Raw genomic sequence first — 26,006 nt, 5'->3', positions numbered from 1 at the left:
TTCTACTCTATTCTTAAAATATCATTCCATCTGAGGATTATGTAATCTACGCTGTATAATTAAAATATTACCTCTCTTTTTACGCTTGCTTCATCATTATACTTATTTAATAAATTATAAAAGATATTCTTCTACTTTGCCTAATTATTTATAACATATTTCTGACAGATATCTTCTACTGAAGAACACAAAAATTCACAGCGATTCGTACAGACATCTGCAAAAATTAATCAAAAAACGATCCTGATTTTTCTAAAGATTTTTGGTATGATAAAAATGTAACAACGAGCAATAAACAGAAGATACACGGATCCTCGGATTTCTGTTTCGCCGATATATATGGATCGCGCTCGAAGCCAAGATTCAATGACGCCGCCTTGAAAAATTGACGCGCACGTAACAAAATGGTGGCGCTCGAATTCCCAGCGACAGCTGATTTAATGTTGCGGATAAAGCGGGAAAACGCGGAAAGTGAAAAAGCGAGCAGCCGGAACCGCTTCCTTTTTACGTTAATTTTTCAGCGAGCGGGGCGCTAGGTTGGATTGTTACGAGAGTCGCGAGAGAAACGACGGGAGCAGAACTTCACGGATACTTCTATTTTCTTCGAAACCCATTCGAGCTTCTTCCAGGCGGCGTCTCTGCCCGGCGCTCTCTCTCCCCTACCGGGGGCGTCGGAATACGTACTCCGAAGCACGAAGTACTCCTTCGAGCACGTACAGCCTCGTCAATAAATCAGCGAATGCTCCGAATGTAAAGCTATTTTTCAGTCCGGTTAAGAATTCTGACTGTGCCGAAAGACGATCATCTATGATTACCCATACTTAGAATCGTGGCAGGTGTTGAGAACCGGGAACGAGATTCGAGAAATCTTTGAGGAAAGGTTCCCTTCCCCGCGAGTTTATTCACAGTTCATTCTAAATGTCAAGAAATGTGGCAAACTTTCTGGCACGTGTTAGAGATGCAAAATCTGCAGTATCTTTTTATTCGAAACAGATATAAAATGGAGAGGTTTTTAGAACAGATTTAAAATGTTTGCGCTTCGATGTTGAACCAATGTCACGAAAATACGAAACCGTGCGACGGTCTTAAATAAATACCGCGTAAAACTGTTCCGCGCGCAATATATATTTTCGTCCGCAGTGGAAACATAGTTGCAGCCCGCAGCAGACAGGCCAGCGTAGACCCGCCTTGTATTTGCGCTATTTTCTGTAGCACGAAATACAGGGTCGTAGAACAGGACAGGCGCCATGCCAAAGCCTCGACAAGTTTCTAGACGTACTCAATTAAAAGTTCGAACCACTCGAACGAAGTAGCGGAGGCGCAGGGACGGCGAACCGTTCTGTCTTCATTTTTTTCTCGAGTGGATCTACGTCGATCACAGAGAACCGAGCCACGATCTACTGGCATTTCATTATCGCCTCGATTACACGAGTGGCCCTGGTTACTGCCAGGCAATTTCACTCGACCCCCTTGGATTCACCGCGGCGACGCATGCCCCGTTCCAACTTCGCCGTCGTCGCCGTCGTCGCCGTCGTCGTCGTCGTCGTCGTCGTGCAACCGCATTCCCTTTTCCCCGTTTAACCTTTGTCTACCTCTTTCTTCCAGCGATTTAACACCGACGACGACGTGATCTCGTAGACTCTGCTGCGTCTGATACCTGATGATCGAGGCTCGAGCTATACTTCCTTCCTACCCGCGCCGCGGTTCCATTTTAATCGCGGCCGTGCTACTCGGATAGGATAAAGATTGACGGTATGGAACCAGCCAAGTGTTGCGAATAAATCTTTATCTAAGATAATTGTTATACGAATGCTTTCTATTTAGTCGAATATTTTATGTGAGTAATTATTCGTCGTTAGTCATACATTGTTTTATCTATTTATTCGAATAATTCTTCATTCGAATTATTGTATTAATAATATGAATAATTGTTGAATAGTTCTGTTTTTATCTAATTGTATAAGAATATATTTATACGAATACATTCAGGATCAGTTTAATTGAATTGTAAAATTGCCGATGCCTTCCTTTATACCCGTGAAAATAATATGAAAAATACAAATCGATTAAATATGGAAACATTTTATATTGTATAATTTTTATTAAAATCGATTATTTTCCGTATGAATTACTGTACGAATAAATTTGTATTCGTATAAATTATTATATATGAATAAAATCGGAGAAATTTTTATCCAGATACATTTTTATTCGATTGGATATTTATTGGATAGTGTAATGTGAGTGCATTACAATAACGACGTAAAATACCAGTCAGATTAGTATAATAGAAATAGCTTATGACAGGCAAGTATAATTGATAGTATATGGTCAGACAAGTCGAATAGGAGTGACCAACGATCGTATAAGTACAATAAGTACAATTTGTAGTTGGATAACAAGGATAACATGTCGAATGAGACAGTAGAATAAGTAGATATAGATGAACAGGTAAAGTATAGATGACCGAAAATTAAACAAATAAACTTAAATGATGTATGGTATGACACGTAAATCACATTTCGCACAATAAGATAAGTAGAATAAATTGTGTATATCAAATAAGTAGAGTAAATTGTGTATATGAAACAAGTGGAGTAAATTGTGTACGAAATAAGAGAATTGTGTACGAAGTAAGAGAAATAAACCTAATAATGTGTGATCAGGTCAGTAGAATACGTTGCATATGCTCAGGCAAGGAGAATAGACTACGTATGATCAGACAAGTAGAACAGATTATGTCTTGTCAGATACAAGTAATGCGAATAGAAAAGATTGTATATAGTTGAACCAAAGGAATGAATATAACCAACAATTGTACAAGGAGAGTATATACTACCTACAATTAAATGAATAAATATAATTTATGAAAAAACAAGTAATGTAAGTAAGGTCTGTGTCTATAGTGAAACATCTTTCCTTAAACCGAACAGGATCTTTGCCAACAACATCAAGAATGTTTAAAGAAATAATTTCTAATTATTTAAAATTTGAAAGATTGTTAAAAAATTAGAAGATTGTTTAAAGTGAGACACCCTGTATAGTTAGATCAGCATCGTCCACGGCTGGAACGTTCATTAAATCTTTGATCATCGCACGGTCTATTTAATCAATATTAAGACCTGTAGATTCACGTGTTGGACGAAGTTGAACCGTCGATGATTAACGGCACCGGTTTAGTTTGTGAGTCACTTGTAACGCTTTTGGCAATCGCTTCACGCTCTCAGATATCTCGCACAGTAAAGAGCCGTCTACTTGTTCCGCGTCAGCGTTAGTTAAATTCGTGTGGAAAGCATGGCGCTCATTGCGTGCACCATGATCACGGTTCGTTAAGGGTCTTTTTCAGGGGGGGATGGATAAATGAATAGAAATAATTTCGGTTTATCATCTGCTCCTATTAATCGCAGAATTATGATCAGACATCGCGATGAAATTATTGTGTCAATCAAATAAACGCATAAAAATTGTATCGTCTATAAAGTCTGATGGTAAAATTTCATGGGATACAGTTTCCGGACGAAATTCAGTTTATATAATGTATATAACAACGCGAGAGCATGTAACACGAAAATTCATAGCGAACAATAAATGCTTGTCGATATCAAATAAACGTTTTAATTGTTTCACTCTGTTGTATTAATTTGCGAAGTCGCGACCATTAACGAAGCACTCTGCGCAATCAAGGTAATGAAATATGACGTCGGCGAAGTACTAAAATCGGAAATAAAGCGCGAACGCGTCATTTGTCAATGAATTCGAAGCGTCCGATCAAAAGGACGCGTTGATTTTCGTCGTTGAATACGTCCGATTTAAAGAAAAGATTATCCATTCGTTTTTCTATTTAATGTAGGATGATATTATCCATTCAGTTGATTAAACGGCTCGGCACACGAAAACGAAATTCCAGTCTTAAAACATCGCTCTCGATCAATACACGGCGATCCCATGAAAGGCAATTCATTCACACTCCGATTTGAATTGCAGAACGCCATCTTGACGAGCGTTTCGCATTTACGAGCAATATTCGATTCCTGCGAGTTGATTCAACTGTTTCTCGCGCGGCGCCTTCTGATTGAAATAATAAATACCGAATCGATACCGTGGTAATAAGAGAGCCCCGATAGTGGCTCGGAATATCGCATCTTTGTTTTTCATCGTGTACTATCAGCAATCCATTATACCGAATAATACGCTACGCGGACAATCATTTTCACAGGAAGATAATGGGAAAAGTTCCCGTTTCAGTGTATCATCCAATGACAATTTACTTTGTTCCGCAAATTTTACGCGGGTATTTATTCCTATCGTCTATATAACTTTTGAGAACGCCTTTTTATGAAGTCACACAAGGATAGGTCAATTTTAGAAATATTTTACAACGAATCTAAATGATGTAGAACTAAATGGTATTTGGTACTGTAGTTAGACGTGGTTGTAAGCTTCTATTATAGACGACATCGATGATTTGTTGGAATGCATTTTGCATAAAATTGACCAAAATTACGAAAACAAATTTTTAATTCATATAAGATTGCTCATCGAGTCATCTAAATACCATTTTTGATTTTTAATTTTCAGGCAATCGTATGAGCTACATATTTCGTTCATTTAATCAGAAAGTTAATCTACAAGCACCATTAAATATAATATACAACAAACATTTGTAATACCGGATCACATCCGACCAAGTAACAAAAAGGTTCGCATCATTTAATTCGTTGGAAATAAATTCATCTAAATGGCCGGTCTCTCGTCCGACCTAATAAAAAGTTTACAAAACGAATAAGTGGATTGTCGAACGAGAATCATGGTTTTTCGTTCAGCGACGACCAGTTTCTCGCATTTCAGCGTGACCGTAAATTATTTCTATTCATTCACCATTTACGATGCGGGTACACACAGGTTTGTCGCGATCGTATATACGCTTACATTCGACAATCATGCTTCACCGCGCCGGTCTACCGATCGAATAAGGGAAATTTTCTGCCGACTTACCGAAGGGAAGCTCCAAACGGCAGTCTATGAGAAGCGAGTGCCCGGTTGGCTTTTTTGTGCCGATGATCTCGGCGCCTCTCATCTCGAGCTCCAGACCGAGGCTGACCCATTGTCCGGAGCCCTCCTGAAACGAAAATCAGAACAGCAAAACATTAGTAACAAGAAGTTCCGGGATGGGGAGGGGAGAGGGAGGGAGAGCGAAACCGCGCCCGTCCCATTACGGACTAATTGGACGGATTAAACACAAGGAGAGGCAAATTTCGCGTAATCAAGCTCGCCGTGTACTCAATTCCGACTTATTGTTGGGCCCGAAATATTTCGCATGAAATTACCTCCCCGGAACTACGCGAATAAATATTCACGCTGCCTGCGGTTCAACCGTATACCGGTCACTGGGAGAAGCGAACGTTTGCGGAATAATTTGTTGATCGTCACGCCCTTCCCTTCGATAGTCAAGAACTTTCTCGTATCATTGACAACTAGATTGCGGAGTTTATGCGCTTACAGGAAACGTAAATAGGCGAAACAGAAAAATATGGAGACGTTATTTGAATGTAAAATATTACAAACTTACTGAAGTTATTAGGAGAAAATCTGTCTTTGATGTAAGTTGATTAAAAGTCTACGAATCTAAATGAATTTTTATCTTGAATAGTGATTTGCAAATTATCTATTGATTATACTGTTGAACACATTTTTATTATGTGTTTAATTATACCCCATAATTATGAGATTTATAGGAGTCTATCTCTGTCTACAATTTTTCTTTCGTTTAATAGGAGTCCCTATAAAAGGAACAGAGTTCAGTCCACTTGACATTGTCAAAATTAAAATTATATAAACGAAGTTGTAAAATGAATATCTGTCAAGACGATAAAGTCTATGAAAAATGACCAATTATTCACATCATTTACCGGAGCAGTAAATATCAATTCAATTCTTCTCTTTATCCTCGAAGACGTCTCACACTGTGACACAGAGAATTCAATTTCCCTAAGCCGCGGCTCTTCGATCGGATTTAATGAAAACTTTCATGGCACTGCGAAGCTACAATTTCAGCGGTCGTCACCGTTACCAAACCGTCTGTACAACAATGCATGCCGGGTATATGCGGCAGAAAACTTGCGCGCGCTTCCGCGCGGCTGGATCGTCAGCCGTGTTCCTCTCCGGATTAGTGATTCGCGTTAACGCGTTTAATACAATACGAGACGTGCATATAATATAGAGAACGCCGGTTTGGTACTCGAGGCATTACGACCGCGCTGAATCCCGCTAATGTTCCATCTAAATTCTAATCCTCGTTTCAACCGGCGAATCGGTATGCGCCCCGATGCTGGTCGGCGAATATCAATCGATCCGGAAACAATATCTTACTTGCTATCGCTTAAACAACGCCATGAATAAATTATCGTAATTGTCAATACGACGGGGTCCGCTCAAAGCATACCTGTCCTCTGTTATACAAATGATGTTTTGGAGCGATTGGCAGAGATTGATTCATTGGTAACTGTGCGCAGTCGATAGCAAAAATATACCGTGTGATTATCCTAATCAGAATTCCTAAGTATTCTAATTAGAATTTAATCTAATTTGATAAGTTATCGTGAGACTGTATATGTTAAATTATTGAAAAACATATTAATTTTGCCTTATATAAATTACTTAAGGTTAATCCTCTGCACTCGAAGCCATTTTAGCTCTAACTTTAAAATAATTTTTCTGTCTTATAACATTTTCATTTTAAGCGACGAACCGTATTTTTTATATACCAAATTAATTTTCGTGATTCATACTAACAGTGCCATATTTAACAATTTTTCTAAAATTAAACATTGAAGCTAGAAAAATTATTTTAAAAGGTGAAAGAACAATATCAGTGGTGCCTGAGAGTCACCATTCGAGTGCAAAGGGTTAATACTTAGACTCCTGACAAATTCAATAATGGTGGGGAAACTGGTGTTATTTCCAATTTTCTAACCACTCAGAGAAATTTAATTATTCATTTATACATCTAATGGTGTTAAATATCGTATTTGCACAACAAGCTAAATTTCCATTCTGCGAACAAGAAATAATACAGCCACAGTAAATCAGCATCGCCCCAAGGCATCAAAAGAGAGACTGATAGAAGAGAGCAAATCCTTTGAAGTACGAACCATCTCCTCGCGGTCCGCAAATGCCGGCGAGCCCGGTCGGCTCTCGCGGTGTCTTGTCGCAGTTAATTTGTCAATGCGATCTTGCTATAAATAATTAAGACGAAGCACGGCGAGACCGGTTCCGCGCGCGTGGCCGCCGAGAAATACGATCCGACGTTCGTTCCGGTTGTAAGTCGCGGCGCCGGCAGTTACGAATAAAAGAGAATTGCTTTAATTACGGGCATGCCATTTGCAAACAGCCGGCCCGTGCACTTTGATAGCCATGCTTCGCAGCTCATTTTCTGAGGGCGCGGAACGTCGGCGGCATGGAAAGAGACCTTTCCAGAATTTATGTACGCGTGTTATGTGCCTTTACCCGCGCCGGCTACATAGGCCATTACTAATCCGAGCCGCCGCGCGTCCGCGGCTGGCATTAATCCCGCGCGCCGCGCAAAGAATGGTTTCGACGAGGAAACGTCGGTTACAGAAATTTTTCGCCGGATACCGTATCTAATAATTGCGACCGATCGCTGTTATACTGCGCCGAAACTTAAGAGGCTGCGTCGACATTGGATGCTTAAAATCGATGGTTTCTGCGGGATTGGACCGCTTTGATGCAGCCTCCCACAGAACATCTAAGTACTTTCTACGTTCGTGTTCCACCTAAGTGCGGATATTTACCAATAATTTGGAATTCTCTAATATCTAACTCGAACTGCTTTTACTGTTGACCATTATCAGATACTCAGGCCTAATGTATAATGTCACGTGGGACGCGACGGACGCCCGACAAGATAAGATACACGAGTTCTTCACGTTTATTGTAATTTCGGTTTATTACTTTATTTTGTGACGAGGGGAAAAACTCGGAACTCTCTACACTACTTTCAATTATTGTTAATTATTCCTTGTTGTAATTTTATCATTGTATCTCTTGTAATATACTAAATTATCAAGGTATAAGAACGTAATGTATTAGGTTGGTGCATATGAAATGTCGGATTTTTAAGGGAGTATATAAAACTGCATATCTTTTTTCAAAAGCTATTAATTTAATCAAAATGTGCCCCATTTGTTTCAATACACTTTTTCCAACGCGAGTTTAATTCATAAATGTCTGTCTTCAAGATATTCTGATTTTTGGATCAATAAACTGTAGTATGGAATTTTTCCGACTGTCTCCATTTACATACTGTTTAGCCCACAAAAACTACGCATACGTCGTACAAAACAATTGCGAAATTAAATGAAGTAAAATATAAAATTTTATAAAATATAGATCTTTCGTCAAGCGACTTTCGCTATTTTAAACATTTAGGACAGTTTTTACGGGCTAAATAGTATATAGTATCCATACAGGCTAAATAGTATATAGTATTCATATGCACCAACCTAATAAAATGCATTTTATCGCATAAGATAGAAATATTATAAGCCACAAGATTTATTTCAGATTTCCAGTGGAAGTGGCTTTGTACGGCGGCGCTCGACGGGCGAGCGTCGCTGTGGACGACGGGTATTGGAGCGCGCAGTATTTTGGGCGGATATATCCGCCAGCCGTCCTCAACGGTAAACACGCTTGGGCGGATATATCCGCCAGCCGTCCGCTAAGGGTCTCTAACGTCCGAGAGGTAGAGGGGAAGTTACGAAAATACGGTAAAATGCAAGCGCTGATCTGCTCAACATGCTTCGCGCGGTTTGTAATGGAACAGCTACGCGCCGAGGGCGAACCTACTGGCAACGTAGGAGAGCTGACGTCAGAGAAGAAAAACTCAAGTGTTTACGTTTTTCATGCTAGGGTTCGTTCTATTTCTCTTAATCCTGACATGATTTATGACAGGTCGCTGTCACATTCCTCAGCCGAACAACGTGTAATGACAACACTGTCCTAAAACTGCTCAATATCTGCCCGAGTTTCGACGGGCTAAATAGTATATAAATGAAGACACTCCGAAATATTCCAGATCAGAGTTTATTAATTCGAAAGATCAGAATTTGTTTAAGACAGGCATTTCTGTATTGATATCTTGTTGAAAAGGATGTAGTGAAGCAAACGGGGCATATTTTGATTAAATTAATAGCTTTTGAAAGAAGATATACAGTTTTAAATATTTACGTAAACATCCGACATTTCATATGCACCAACCTAATACAATCTAATGAGCAATATACTACAGAAACAATCTTTAAAAATGAATCACCTTCGCATCTACCTACACCATTATATAATTATTATATTAAAATTTTTCTCACAATTTTCAAGCACAACATCTGAAAGAATTCACCAAGTTTTATTCGCCTAGATATGTAGAATAGTTTGCAAAATAGAAGCGTCTCTGTAAAGCGCTGCTTACAAAACTGGTTTACGTGGCTTGCAAAAAATTAATTGGCATTTCCAAGTCCGCACAAAAGGTTTTAGTCACCAGCGCTGGAACTACGTTGTTTACGCGAGGAATTTCTTGCGCGTTGTAATTTAAATTGTGAAGCTTGATAAGGGTTCTAAATAATTATAAAATAAGATTATTATCAGGAGCATAAACTTGTATAAGTAAGATATAGGCGTCTAGTTTTAAGATCAGTAGAGATTGATCACTGCACGTCCTGATTTAACGAAACCGCGTAACCGTTCGAACATCGGGAATACATGGAAAATCGGAAATTTGGTAACTTTCTAGAATACACGCAATTCGTATCTACGTGTTTCCACCAATATGAATTCCGGCGATGCATAAGGAGCAAGTTTCGAATTAAAGTTTCGCGCACCGCGGCATGATCGAAGCCGTCGATATCGCCGTCGACACACTTGCGGCAAGGCGAAGTAAACGAAAGTTAAGCGACACGGAATCTCTTTGAGGGGGATTGTGTCGTGGGCGAGCACGAGGCGCGGCTGGTAACGCGTCGGCAACGGGGCAGATATAATGGGAGCAAGAGGAACCGTGTATCCATAGCCCAATTGTATTATTACGAAGTCGGTGCTCATTTATCGCGGCGCTTCCGCAGATAAAGACACCTGCTTGCACCTGTTGTCTCCGCGCAGAATGCGTTCTACCGCTGTTGATTTTCGGCCGTCGTACACGCGATATTCTCACGAGGTTGCGGTGAATAATTTTCCGAAATCCGAGTAGAGCAACAGCCGCCGCCGTCGCCGCTTAAGTCTATTAATTCAGCAGAACGGAAGCTGCCGGGCGAAAGTATTGAATTGTTAATGAAATTCTCGCCGGCGATTGTGTCCGACCGAATCGAGCATCGCAAGTTTCAAATAACAATTCGCGCGCCGGGCGAGCGACCATCCTTTACTCGAGCGGAAGCGACAAACGCGCGTCGGAAACGCGAGAGGCTACGAAAATACATTCGGAAATCTTGTTTGACGGACGGAGCTACCTTTGACGGATTTCGTTGTCTGTAATTTGTTGCTTAAGACAGTTTACACGAACTAACGAACAACGTCTCCTCTCGGTTATGCAACGCGGCATTTCAACGTGTTACGTAACATCCCATTCAGATGTCCCAGCGAAATCATTCCGACCTAACAAAGGAATCAATTAGTATAATACGGAGTAATTAAATTTCCCCGCCGGCGAATCAAGCTTACATTTTAAATTCGCTTTGGGCACTTAAATGTTTTCTACTAACTTGATTTGGCTGTTTAATATCACGGTTCTCGTTAGAATTGCGATTTCGTGTTCTGCGCTGCGCGACTCGGTCAACTCTTCGTTTTTATTAAATATTTTATAAAACTCCGAGGAAAAATAAAATTGTAGACTTTAACTAGGAAACTCCTCGCGCTGAATATAGAATAGTAACGAAATTTATTTTTGTTAATACGCTCGTTTAATTACACGTTACTATAAGCTTGCGACACGAACGCATAAATATACACAATTTAATTATTTTCCGCATGAATCGCTGTACATAAATTATATTATTATATTCGACGCAGAATTCTTATTTCTTTAAAAATGTTTTCATTGTTCAATCCCGGCGTCATTTGTTTTATTTTATTCGATTAATAAAGGTTAACTGCTACGTCGTTTCGTACATCATTTCGTTTTATAGCAAACAGAAAAATACTTCGCGCGAAAGAGAAGTGAAATCATTGTCGATGTCAATTCTCGAATACTTCAATGGAACGCACCGCGTCGAATCGAACCGCTCTTCCGTAATGGCAATTAGTCGTCGGCATCAGGCTAACGTTGAAACGCGAACAAATGATTAAAATTAACCGCAATCGGTGCGCGATCGCTATCAAATTAAATGGTTCGCTATGTGTGATTACAGGACCGTGAAAAATTCAATGGATTGCCCGATTGGATTCGGTGGCGCTGTAAAACCTCCATATATTTGGCTGTTCCGAAAAAAAGCGCAACCTCAAGCTCCAGCGGATTTGCGGCTTAAACGCTTGATGACGGCTGAACGATCGAATCAATCACGCTCGAGCGAAACCTTTGTTGCCGTTAATTTCGATTTTTGCGCGCAGCGGCCATCTTGTTTTTCTACAAGCTATTCCCATATTTAAAGATCGCTCGGGGTCTTTGGGTAACACTCAACTTATTCGGAAGAAATCACCTCGTGAACCATGAACCACAAAAATTTCACAAGATTAACCTTCGCCCAGCCATGTAATGTAAATTAACGACAATTTCACACTTTAAAACAAAATTGAGTTTACACAGATAAACGCGTTATATATATTATTACACAATTTTGATTAAAAATCCTTTTAAAACGTGAGCTATTCAATAATAAATTATTAGAAATGAGTTGTGGCTTCTTGATCTCAAGTATTATAACTTAGCTATAACAACTGACAAGCTATAATAACTAATTAATCAGATTACTTTTTACTCATCTCTGATCTTACAAAAGTGCTTCTGCATATGCACAAGCATACCTTCGAAAATATTTGCGACCACGCGATTGTTAAATTATTGTGCGTTATTCGTCGAGCGGGTCGCGGGCGAATTATCGTAATTGAAGGGACTATAGCGCCCCGTTCGCAGTGTCAGCCGACACTTCGTTGCAGCGCGTGTATACGTTTAACAATACATTGGACACGTTGATGACCCAGTTCTTCTACGAAACAAAAGAAAACAGGAAACGAAACGTATTTGTCCCGACTATTAAAGACTATCGTGCTTGCACAATTCTTGTGTGTCACGCGAGCTCGCGCGACCGTCGTTCTGCGCCGCCGAACGGAAAGTTCTCCTCGTGTCATTTTGCACTCCCGGGCTCCTACTGCTAATGAGAGTCCCCGATAATGAGACTTACGCGTACTTACACTTGCCGCTCGCCATCAACAAGGCTTCTCATTTGCGACGAAAACCGTGGAAAGTGGCGTGAGAAACGCCCGTTAACTTGCCGCGGCGAAATAGATATCGTCCCACGGCTCTTCCTTCAACGGGATTCTTCTTGTCATTTACAGCGCTCTCTCTCTCTCTCTCTCCCTCTCTCTCTCTCTCTCTCTCTCTCTCTCTCTCGATCGTCGCGTTCTACAATTATTTTCGCAAAAGTCGTGACACACTTTCGCGCTACCATTTCACCGCGCGTATGACGTTTGTAATAACGCGTCTAAAAATAACCACTCCTGTCGTGACTACAATCGAATCATATTTTTATGCCGCGAGATACGCGAAATATGAATCAATGGACGATCTAAACACCTGATTTTTAACATTTTTACAACGCATGCTGCCGTGTACCTATTCACGCGAACACATTGAACTTACAGTCACGCGAGGGACTATATTCGATCGTCTCACAATGAAATTTTTCTGGACTCTCGACAGACCGAAACTGTTTTGAATAAACCTTGGGTAGCGAAATATTACGCAACAGCGTGACTTTTGCGTCGATTGTCAGCATTTTCAACTTCATTGGCATTCCAAGACTGTACATGTTGATTTTTGAAATATTTTAAGTGTTTTATATTTTATCTTTTCATATTTGTCATAAATGATAGATGATTAATTGATTAATCCAGTAGGCAGAATTCATTTGTGATTACTTCCGAAATTCGTTAATGATCCTCGTACATAATTCTGGAATAATATTTTGCACTTACTCCTTCTTCAATAATTCTGAGCAACAAATACGAGTGATTACTGTAATTAATTACTCCCATAAATATAAATCGCATAATACGTAACTGAATAAAAAAGAGTCGAATGCCACCAACTGTAACAATCGAATTCAACTTTTTCCTATAGGATATAACTCACAATTATTGCCGCGACTACATATGGAACTAGATATCATCGTTACACACATGTTCCGTTTCCGCTGGCAACAGCGTATATTAATAACGATTCGCGTGTAATTCCATCGAACACGACACGCCTCGGGGAATTATTTTGCGGAACCGCACGCAATAAAGTTGCATCGCGAAACGGAGACGAAAATGGCCGAACCGGGGAGGGGGTACCGTCCCGCGCCAGGGGCAGCCCAATTCGGGATTATTATTATTGCTCGGGGAGTTATCCCCAATTACGGAATTTTTGCTTCCGCCAACTTTCTGTCGGACGGGAGGGGGGAGGGGGACGCGGAAATTGGTAAGAAAACAGAGAATCTCTCGCTAACAATTGCCCCGACCCTAACCACCCCCCATTAACGTCTATTGACCGGCGAAACGACGGCGGAGTCGTGTCCGTCCCGATAGGGGAAGCAGAAAAACAGAGAGGCTCTCGTCGCTATCGATTTTTCTCGCATCCGAACCCGGCCGCGACGTAGAATTTAATTTTCTAAATTGGACGCGAGAAAGACGAGCGGATGAAAACGTTGCTCGAGCCTCCGGTCGAAAATGAAGAGCAGCGAAATCCATTACGGGAGACTAAAGGGGAATTGTCTGAGGCGCGCTAATCAGAGAACGTCTTCCCGGGACCCGTCCCTTTCCCGGCGACGACGACGACTTTCGGCCGGGAGCTGCGCGACTGTGAATCGCGCTCGTCACGCGAAACGTTCGACGGATTTAATTCGAGCGAAATCACGTTCTCACGGATTTATTTAGAAAACGCGGCAATTCCTCCGCGTGTTTAAGAGCACCGTTGCGCGAAGCTGCATTGTTGCGTGTACGCTTCGTTGCGTATTGCGTTTACAGATGCGCATTTAACCTGTGTAGCGATCAAGTGACGGGGTTGGGAGTCAGAGTCAGTGGTGTAAGTCACATTCTTCCTCATACTGAGAATCTACTTATTAGTAGTGTTATCGTTTACTAACTTAAAATGTACAGGCTAAATTTGTCGTTAAGATGATTTAGAATTAAGTTAATTCGTAGAAACATTTAAATTTATTTTATTGTTCTTTTTAACAGTTTGGTATATATAAGTTACATTTTAAGACATTAAGTCAAAATTTTGGAAAATGTGACTTGCATCGTTATGGTTCTGACCTACTCAGTTCGTTCTGGATGTTTATTATAATTTATAATTTTAAGGACGAATTTGTGAGACAGGAAAGTAAGCATAAGTTATCTTTTTCGTAGGCATTTTGTATTAAAAGTTTTGTCGACTTTATAAAACTATAAATTAGCAAATAACATAAACGTGTGATGTCTCACAGTCAGACTATTAATCAACTGGTTGTCCCATACTTTTTAATTGCAGTGTCATCAGCTTGATACTATGCAAACTATTAAATTGTATCTATCTGTTACAAGGCACATGATTATCATATTTACCTAGTCTAGATTTAACCTAGATCTCACCTGGATCTAACCTAGACTGAATCAGATTAACCTATACATACATGTATTCCAGATTATCGCATATAATTTGAACATAATTTTTCTAAATAAAACTCATCAAGCTGAGATAGTAGTTAGAGGCCAAGTTTATCTTTCAAATATGATTTAAAACTTTTAGACTGGTGTCACCATAAACTTATCTGAAACCAATATACGAGAGACATTTAAAATAACGAGCACAGTGTGTTATAAATATACTTTATGAATATCTGCGACACTAAAACCGGCCGTACGCTTTTTAGACGATTGCGTTGCGGCGTGCCTGATTTTAACGGTTGTGAGGTCAACGTACTGCGAAGGAGTTTTTGTACGCTGCTGCTAGGCTCCGTTTAGCGCGGTCTGTTTAGACGCGCACAAGGATACACAAAAAAGGTTCCCTGTGTTAGGACGGCCGATGGCACACTGTATTGATATAATCGGTTTAACGACCCGTATATAAGCGATGTACGATCATTGTTCAAATCCTTATTACTTCTTCCTTTTTCGAGTTCGACACGTAACAACACAGCGAGACCTCCACCGTCACAGATCCGCGCCTAATATAATAAAGAGTGTAGTGGAACGTTTCCAACGTTTTCAATACATTTTTTACCACGCCAATCCTCCACAGCGTCATTTATTGTTGGTAATAGAAACGTCTTTCGCATTTATCGCCGTAAACAAGACACGAAGATAAAATAAAGTATATCTGCGATGACACTGTAGCCGGGATATTCCATAAAACAGGCGCGACATTACAACTGTCGTCGTCAACTCCAGAAAAATCATCCGAACGCGAAAACCGTCTCGAGCATTGCGCTTCGAATTTCAATACTTTGTGCAACGCGGCGAAATATGGAGCCCATTAAGATGCAGCGGGAAGCTGCGGAAATCCGATCTTCATCGCCAAGAGAAAGACCATTAAAGACGCTCAAGAATAGCGCGTCGAAGTGGCACGGCCTGGTCTGGTGATATTCCAAACGGGGCATTTATTCATCGCCAACCTAATAAAGTCGCAAGTTCGTTTCCGACCGGTGATCACCGGGAATGACCGACATTCCCCCCCGGCGCGGCGCGGCGCGGCGGAGGGAAAACCGAAGGACGGGGAGGCGCGAAACGAAAACCCGTCCCACTTAATTCTACGCGATTATGGCTGGGTATCGAGGTGATGCGAATTAGGTTAGCGGCGACGGGGACCGTCGCGTCGTGCGTCACGCTGGCCTCCAGCATCCCTTTCCGGTTTCAATCTGCCCCGCGCAACCGATCCCAATTATCCCCGGCGATCGCATGGGAAGGAATAAGAGTCCGCGTGGTGGGAGATCGGGGTCGGGAAGGGGGGGTGGGGGTTACGGGTGCCACGAGGGAGACGCAACTCTGCCTACCGGTGCATATCGCCGGGAAAACCGACCGGCGTCGATCGATCTCGCCCACTTACGAAACCAATATGTACTTTCATCCGACGTCGAGAAAAATATGATTTCTCAACGAGCTTTCGCTGCGCAGGAAACAAGTTTTCTTCAATTTATCGGCCACCGTTGCCTGTTGCCCGTCCCCTCCCTTAACGTCTACGCCCGTACGCGGCCGAAACAACGCGGAACCCCTTGAATTTTCTCCTTTCCTGTTTGCCCTGTCCCCGTGCGCCCGCTCGTGGGACCGAATCAAACTTGTGCAGGATGTACGGCAAATAAATCATTATTAGAATGCCGATTTGTTCGCGGTTGTGGCATTTACAGACCATTCAAATGCATTAACCCTTTGCACTCGGAGTCCATATTAAATGTAAATCTGAATTAATTTTTCTGGTTCGTGGTATTTCCACTCTATTTAACAAAATAAATTTTTATGCATAGAAAATTTATTCTTGCGACTCCTACCAACAGTTTTACCGCTTGACAATATTTTAAATCTAAACCTTGTTGTTACAAAAATTATTTTGCAATGTAGTGGAATAATTTTAGTGGTGCCTCAGAGTCACCACTCGAGTGCAAAGGGTTAAATGCGTAAATTAATAAGCTCTAACAGCAGCTTTGTTTTCTCTTTACTTTTCACTCTCTTTGAATCGAAGACAATTTTTCTTGAATTATAATATTTTTATAAGGATGTATGGAAACGAAAATTTGCATAATCTGCTCCTATCTTAATTTCTGTAAAACGTTGCGTTCAAAAGAAAATTTAGAACAAAATAACGTTGACGACTATACCGCGGAATTGATGCATTGTTCAACAAACGAGTAGGTCACCGGTAATTTCTAAAGAAATTAGAACCCGAGAATATTTTTCTACATTACGTACGACTTGTTAAAATTGTTTAAAGAGGAAAGACGTTGCGTTCCGCCGTTGCGGGTGGGCCGCGGATTTTATGCATTCATAATGCAAATGAACAGGCGAAATACGAAACTGTAGCGACACTCTATTCCTCGCAATCAGTATAAAAAACTCTTACTTTGTATAAAGCCTCGGTAGCACAGTTTTAGACAACTTCGTTCGGTTCTTTTTCCGCTGGCGCAGATGGTCGTTAGTTCTTTGACACCCTATACGCTCTTCCGTCGATTTGCACGGTTCGTTCGTCGGGCTCTCTTTTTACGCGGTTGGAAATCGCCGGCACAAAGGAAAATACAGAGGAGAACAAGCCCCCGTGTGTATTTTGAAAATATCTATTTCACGCATTTCTGCCCGATAATAAAAGTCGATTTAACGGCGTACCTAAAACGGTAAAAGGTACTGGTTGTTCCGTGACGGCTCCAATTAGTACCGTCTCTGTGCGATTGAGTGACACTTACTGCGATGTTTGTAGCGAAGCTATTAGCTAGAAAAACGGAGCCGCTGGATATCGTAGCACGTCGATTTCCGAGGCAAAAGTTCAATGATACAACGTAGGCTAATATTGTTAAAGGAAATACGATTATTCACCGTATCGTGTAAAGCGATGGAAAGGATCGTTCGGGCGCTATCTACAACATTCAATCGGTGTATCGAACATATTTACAGAAATTGTGCATTGAAAAGTTCTCAAAATAATTGGTACAAATATAGGACGCTTGGTAAGTTTTATTATATAAAATGTGCTGTCGCATTCGTGTACACCGTACGCAGGAGTTTGCTTTTTAACTCTTTGAAACATAGTAGAGTTAAATGTATCCTACATGTTTAATGCCTGCATATGCATACTCGGATATTTTTTATGCCGCTGCGAGGACCGAAAACATTTTTAATACCTAAATATGCACAGCACGTATGCATTTTTCATACCACTTCGAAAACTGTGAATTACCCGAAGCAGAAACGATTTACATTCGATACTTGGCAACTTCGTTAACAGAATGCAACATCGCAGTGTCGATTTTATCAAATTCCATGCTTGAAGGAGTTAAATAAATCCGTTCAAGTATTCGCGAAGAATCGTGTGCATCGCGATACGGGATCGTGTTAAACCTCTGTTTATGATCGTCGCTGGAAATATCGCGTCGACGTTATCAGAGAATTTATGGTAACGCGTAGATTTATGAAAAATTATACCGCGTACGGGTACGGCCGGGCAAAATGCAATCCGTTCTAATAAGCGGGCGAAGAGGCGCCGAGCGAAATCGGTCGTCCCTAACGAGTAAGCCTCATGAAATATGACGCGAACGAATGCAAACAAGTCCCGGATCCGTTTATTCGTACTGCACAAATATCCACGTCGGTCCAATAATGCGGATATCCGTATTATCTGGCCCATATGATGGTACAATCGTTCGAAATAATCGCGAGATTGCATCGTCGGTTCAATGTCAACCCGGAATCAAACGACCGTGTGCGCGCCGCGTTGACGTACCGATGCAACTTTCAACTGGTTTCCATTGATCTACATGTATAACAATTGGAAGCTAATTAAAAGACTCATGTCGGATGCAAATATTTCTTTGACACTGTTGACGCGCATTTATTAATTGGTTCCAATTGATGCTCGACGATGCGCGGATCCTACGAAATGGATATATTATTCGAAAGATTCGGGAAACTACAGGGTGTCCCAAAAGTCATATATAATCGGAAAATTGGGGGGTTGTTTAGGTCATTTGAAGTAACTTCTCCCTTAGCGTAAATGTAATCCGCGTAAATAACTCGTCAACGAAGTCATGGATTGCATTTGTGCCAAGGAAAAGGTGACTTTGTATAACCTAAAGAATGCATCACATCTTGACTGGGGATGACTTTTAGAACATCCTATATAAGTAAATTTATCGTATTTTCCTGAAGATTGACTCTCCTACGTTGCACTGCTTATCCGCCTGACCTTCTCGTTAATACCGACGCAGTTTCGCTGGAAATCAACGCGATAGGGATTGACATTAAGTGGGCAATCGCTGATCTAAAATCACGCGAACTCTAATTGAGATACGGTCGCTTAGTGGGTGTTCCTGGGAAACTCCGTAATCTAAACAGGAATTGACACGACACGGTACAGAAGGATTAAAATGACCTCACAAGCTAAAACATCCCCGACGCCTACACTTTATAATTTGTCTCGGACACCCACACGTCTATCTTGACTCTCGCTGCTCGCAGTATGGAAATGTCACGGTAATGCATTCTCGACGTAGCAATTTGTTGCGTTAAAACGATAAATCGCGTCCACGTTGCTTCTAATAGGTGCGAAAATAGTAAAAGCATTTTGCAGAAGCAATCATCGCGAATTACATGATTGATATGATATGTATACCAAAATTTACATTTACTCGGAGAAGTGTTCCTAAAGTCCATTGATGCATCGGGTACAATTCCCTGAACAAGTTGCCGAACAAATATTTCTCCAGTACATGCAATTGTCAACTATAACATCGCATGGTAAACACCGTGCAGTGCCATTCGAGAAAGTAAAGCGCCGGCGAAGCTTTGCTTGAAGCGTAGCCCCGTCAGGCCACGGTATTAGATACAAAACGACAAGAGATCGCGAAGCGGTTGCGGCAAGTAGACGCGAGAGATCGCGAAGAGCGGGGGATGAGATAAAGGGATAGGAAGAAAAATCAGCCGTACCGCAAACAGTACAAGTATGTTTTCCACAGGGTGGATTTTCATAGACGCGAGCACCGCGACCGACACGGTTCTTAATGTCGTTCCGCTTCCATCGCGTCCCATCCTCTTCGCGTCGCTCTTGTATCTTCCCTCTTCCTCCCTTCTCCTTCCTTCTTTTTTTTTCTTTGCGAGCAGCTCGTTGTCGTCGTGCCGGCGCAAAGATTCGCGAGGGAGCCGGGACAAAAAGAGAATTACAGTGACGGCGGAGGGGCGACGCTGCCGGATACTCGCGAGCGGGACAAGACGCCCCCGCAATTAAGCGACCGACGACACAATGACACTCCACCAGCCTAGAAATGATTACGAGAGCGGGCGCGGATTCGCCGCGCAAGGCCAACGAATGCGACGATTTCCGTCTCCTTTCAAGAAGCCTCGTTCGAGTGCATTAATGCAGCCGTTCCCTACTACCCGCGAGGGGCATTCTACGGTGACAAACGGGGTAAATCGTGTCCCTGGGTTTTGCTTTCGAACTCGCGCGTTTGCGTCGGTTCGACTCATCGACGGATCGCGTTCTGTCGCGTTAGCTGCAGGGATTTGGTTAACCCTTTAAGAGCTGACCAAAATCTGGAACCGCAGTAGAAGACGTATACATTCTGTTTGCTACATAAATTACTATGGTTAAACGAGTTGCAGAAAATGTTGTAAAATTCCTGCGATAAATTAAAAGAGCTTTATAATATTTATGACTTTATATATATGATATAATTATTATAATTTCACAGTGCGTTCAATCAGAAACACTGTAGAAGACGAAGAGGTCACTGCATCTTCAATCAGAAGACTTCAGAAAACTGCTAATGATTTTTAAAAATAACTACTTGATTGATCTCGAGGGACATCATTAAATTCGAATACGTATTCCGCGTACGATTCTAAAAGCGAAGATCAATTGTTTCCTCTTCTTCCTAATTCCTCCTTTTCTCCTGAAATCCTACATTAATATCTACCGCGCGTAAAACCTGGCTCAAGTCCAACCATAGGCAAATTCGTTCGGCTACAAAACGTCTGGAGACAGTATAATTCTCATCGATTAGTCTTCTAAAGCGTGCATTTGCATAATCGTTCGCACTCGGCTAATGAAAATTCAAATTCGACCCTCTAATATGCGAAATCTGATATGAAAAGTTACATTGTAACGGTTCGACTTAATATCGTACAAGACATAACCTCTACGATTATATCGCGAATTTTTTTGCACAGTTAGTATATTAAGCAGCTTGCGGTTAAAACATACAGTGATTAAACTAATTTAATTTTTATTGCTTCTGCAGAGAAAGTATTATGCAACGTTTGCTTAATTTCTAGATAAATTATTAATGCCTTCGTTTGGTATTACGAATGCCTGAAATAATATATTTTTCATTACAGGAAATAGAAGCCGAATACTTCGTTTAATAATTTTATCGTCTTGAAAATAATCTGTCGATATTCTAAAATCTATTAGGTCGTGCTATTATTTTAAATTACATAATATTTTATCATAAACACATAAAATTGAAAGTGAGCTGCTGAACTAAATTCCCTTTAACGATAGCTCCTCTAAGTGACCAAAATAGAATTCAATTATGGCTACGAACAAAACAGTCACTATAATTCTTACTGTTAGTTAAAACGTTAAAAAACAATTATATGTTAGAGCTTTCGATGAACTTTACATTTTGAGATTAAAATCTCCAACTTAATTTTTTCAGGTCACATTACTATTAGGTCGAATATAATATTACTTTAATAAATCTTAGTATTCGGTAATTGATACAATAGTGTCTACAGTCAAGCAGGACAGAATTTTTTTGACTAAATGATTGGTTGAAGGCGCGATGGAATAAATCGACCAAGGTTTACCACACCCCACGCCAATAATGCGGGGATGACGGCCAATATTGGTCGGTGCCGGCTAGAAATAAAACATCCGAAGGAAGTAGAGAGCTCTTGTCAGTGAATAATCAGTTAGTAACCCCTAGGGTGGAAATTGCGTCGCCGTAAATATAGTGTTACGAGGATACCGGTCGGCTATTTAAGTGGAATACGTGTGTATATTCATCACGTGCATCCGAAGACACACGCTCCTACGTCTGACGTTTGCAGGCCTGCATCTACTTACAGGCACATTTGTTACAGACGACAAGACCGACGATCCCGTCTGACATGTGCAACGCCGTTTCTCCTTGCGTGCAGGCATTATTTCGTCGGAGGTTGACGCAAAATGCAAATTATCGAGGGACGAGCGACAACGCGTACCATTAATCGAGCGACAAATTAAAAATTGCACGCCAATCTGATTCGTCGCGATCCAATTAGTCGTCCGCGTGTAAATAATAAGACCGCGGCACGGTTTATATTGTTCCATTCGCTCTGGGCGATTTTTCCGCCGACGAACGATAACTTTACCGACGGCGTATAAATCAAAGTCTCTCGATAACAATGATATTGTCTTCGAAGTATTCGAAACAGAGTTCTCAATCGGAGCTAATAAAATAAATTATAAAGCGAATTCATCATCAAATAATTAATAAAGTTTCTCTACGATTCATTTCATCTGAAAAATAGTAAGACAATATAAAAAAATTTACTAAAAGAGTAATAAAAATGTAAGTATATACAGAAAAGAAAACACATTTGAGTTTATTATTCAGAAGCTTGGACAATAAATGTCCGAGTTCAGAAACGTGTGCTGAACGTCCGAAAATACCGCAGAAGAAAGCAGATTTCTTTCGGAGCGGAATCGTTGACTAAAGCCCTCGACGCCACTGCCATCGGTCACGCGGTGACAGTAACGAGTTTGCCGGCCCATTAAGACAAACAGACCCGTCCGCTTAATTGTTTAAACACCTGTCACTCCGGGGCGCGGCGGGATCGACGTTGCCAAAGATAGATGGGTCAAGATCGACCGCGATTCGCCGATCAAATACGCGTCGCGGTCCCGGCGCGGTCCTCGACGTCACGGGCGGATCGTGGAAGCGGGCAGCGCCGGACAAAAGGAAAAGAAGGGAACGATGCCGGACGGCTCGGCGGCCCTCGTTCATCAATTTCTCGAGTCAACAATTCGCGCGGGCGACGGCACGCGAGCCCCCCGGTGACGAGCAAACAGGTAACCGAAGCCCTGTCCGTCGGCTACAAATGAAAATCCGGCAGAAACGAACCGCTTGATAACTCCATTCACCCTGACAACTCGGCCGGCGTGATTCCTCGAGGATTAGAGGAACGATTTAGGGCCGGCCGGTCCCCGCCTTTTCTCGCGGAATCACCGAAGCGAGGTGGGCTAAACGGGAACAGAGCGAAAGGGGTGCCGATCGAGCCGTTTCGTGACTTTGCAGGTGCTCGTCGCAGCTGCTTAACGAGGGACGCCGCCCTAACGGTTCGAAAAAGCAATTCCTCTTTATTTGCTTCAGGTCTGATGTCGGAATAATCTTCTAGCAAAATAACAAATAATGCTCGAGCATTTAGCACGGAGATATCGGAGAAAAACTGTATAGAAAACACGAACTTAGTTCTATGTATACATACGCATACACAGTCTATTAAATGGAAAGTTAAGCCGGGTTTGCAATGCGGGCATCGCTATCTGGTAGAAAATAAATCGAAATATATCAATGCCAGGGTTTTTACCGTCCTAGTCGGAAGCAATATATCAGTGGTAAGAACGTAAGTAAGGAAACAAATATAACAAAACTCCTGCTGCTATAAAACAGCTATTTTCACGCGTTTCACAAGTGCGCCAATCTTTAGCGTTTTTATAAAAATACTACCTGTGAAACAAATTCCTCTGATCTCGTTTTTTATCGTTCGTCAAACTTGCTAAAGTTTCTGACAATTAGTACCCTGTCTTTTGTTAGCTGATCGTTCGACGATTTGTGCAGACGTTTAACGCTATTCGTCGATCGAGTGACGAAGCGCGGCCGAATATCTTTTCGCAACGGCGAGTCCTTCTCCCAAGAGATAGGGAAGGAGACATTGTTGACGGAGCACTCTTGAGCGCGATTTAAGCCGTTAATGAAAATGCAAATTCCGAAAAGTAATCTCCTTCGACGAAAACTCGAACCTCCGGGAAGATCGATCTCCTTATCGAATCACTCCTCGGGCATTACTTTTGCTATTGCAGTAGGTCAGCCGCGCATAATTAGCCGGCTCCTTATTCGGTAATAATTTCAATTACCGCGGTGCTCGAGCATTGAACGGCCGTCCTTTTCGTGGATACCGACGGTTCGCCACCGGTTTTTGTTCGTCGCCCGGCCGTTCGATATCCGCGCGGCGGATTTTCTATTCGATATCCATTACAAAGCCGAGCGCGTATACTTACAGCTAGAGATTTCTTGAAACGGAATACCCTTGGAGCCGGGAACGGGCCAGCTCCCTCTGAAAGACACTCGAAACGCTTTCTCGTATAGACGGTCCGCGGATGATTCGGGAAACTTCACGATAACGTGCATTTAGAAAATTAAAGGTGGCCTCCGGACCGCTCCCCCCCCCCCCTCCCCCCACGTTCTTCCGAAACGTGTCTTCCAGCACCCGATCGAAATGACAATAACGTTCTTGCGAATCGCTCTGATTCTAGGACCGCAGCTTTGCTTTTTCGAGCACGTTTTATTATTTAGACTGTTATCGACTGGAATTTCCTATTTTTATACTGGCAGTGTGAAAACAAGACGTCGAAGGGTACAAGATAGTAAACAAGTCCTCCTGCAAGGTAATCATTTACGTATTCGAAGTTAGGGTTTTATAAATGCGCGCGATAGGTATAGAGTCAATAAAAAAGGATTGACGCAGTTTTGAAAACGGTATAACATTTTTAAAACTGGAATGACTGACGTGAATTTTTCTTGAATGATAGAATGAGTAAAGCACGCTTTTTTGAATTCTGCAAATACTTGAAACAGCAGAAAAATAAAAGAGTCACGTTTTTTAAATATTTCTATCTAAAACTATATTGAAAATTTAGTAAATATATTTTTTACACCTCCGTAATTTATATGGCAGATGATAATGTCATAGAAAACTGGAAGAAATCTGCAGATCCTAAGAAAATATATAAAAATGTCGTGAAAGTAATTTCTGTTATTCAACTTAACTCTTCAGTTTTAATTTGACTAAACAAAATACTCTCAAAGTTTCAACACGTAGGGAATGTTTAAGTGTCGTATAAAATACAAAATTAAGTTGAGCATAAACGATTTTTACCACGTATGGTGTGCGTCTAGTTGACAATGCGCAGCCGAATTCATCGCAAGAAATTTGAGAAGCGGTACGCGGTCCGCGCGAGCAGAAAGACATTGTTCCAGGTGCCCAGGGAAATATTTCGGGGCGACGTGGACGAGGTCAGGGGTCGGAGGGGCGGCCGCGACTGCGACGGCCGGAATTTCTTTAGCCAGCGGATGCCAGCCGCGGTTGAATTTTCATTTCCGGGACGTGACACGTTCCGCGCGGCGAAATCCCCCGTTACCGACGCGGCTTTCTTCGGCCGGGCGGCGGGGGAGGGGGGAGCGGAATCAAGGATTTGGTCGTGGCCGGGACGTGTGCAGTCCCGAAACAGCCAGAAATGGCAGGCCGTGATCGCGAGCGGGACAGGAAAATGGAGGTGGCGGCGGCGGCAGCGGCGGTGACGGCGGCGGGGTGTCGGTAAGAGCTTTGTCAAGCCTCTGTCAGAGGCGAGTGGGTGTGCGCGAACACCAGTCACCGCGAATCACCGGCACACATAAGGACGAATCAGCGCCCGGTGTCTCATCGTCATCCCTCTAGAGTTACTTGACATACCCCAGTCAGCGCATTTCTAATGTGAATCGAACCGGTCGTACGTGGATCTCGCGTGCAGCTTTATGAATATTTTAAGCCAGGCTTGACCCAGATTGTCCTCGCAACAGGAAAACCAACCTGGCCTCGGCTCCCCGGCTCTCGGCTCACTTCATTCCTCAGCTTTTACTTCTCTCCGCTCGCGTTCGCTGGTTACTCTCGTTCTCTGCCGTGTTTGTCCTGCCCGCGTCCTCCTTCGGCGACCGTTTCCGTCGACCGCGGTCTCTTCGTTATTTTCATCGTCGGCGACGTCTACGTGATACTTCACCATCTACCAAACCTGTCTTCTACCTCTTCCTTCCACTTCTTACTTCTTCCTC

At 42.0% G+C, this 26,006-nt stretch overlaps 1 protein-coding gene across 8 annotated transcripts in view; it reads right to left on the bottom strand.

Annotated features, from left to right (window-relative positions):
- Positions 1-26,006, bottom strand: part of Unc-13 (protein unc13 homolog) — a 544,965-nt gene that overhangs the window by 428,292 nt on the left and 90,667 nt on the right. For all 8 annotated transcript variants that reach the window (XM_078193392.1, XM_078193412.1, XM_078193401.1 and 5 more), the window contains one exon: positions 4,996-5,119. In XM_078193392.1, the coding sequence (XP_078049518.1) occupies positions 4,996-5,119 (124 nt within the window). The remainder of the gene's footprint in view (positions 1-4,995; positions 5,120-26,006) is intronic.

This window comes from Augochlora pura, chromosome 2, assembly GCF_028453695.1.
Source record: "Augochlora pura isolate Apur16 chromosome 2, APUR_v2.2.1, whole genome shotgun sequence".
NCBI lineage: Eukaryota > Metazoa > Arthropoda > Insecta > Hymenoptera > Halictidae > Augochlora > Augochlora pura.
Note: the sequence above shows the minus strand (reverse complement) of the source record. Positions and strands in the feature narration are given on the sequence as shown.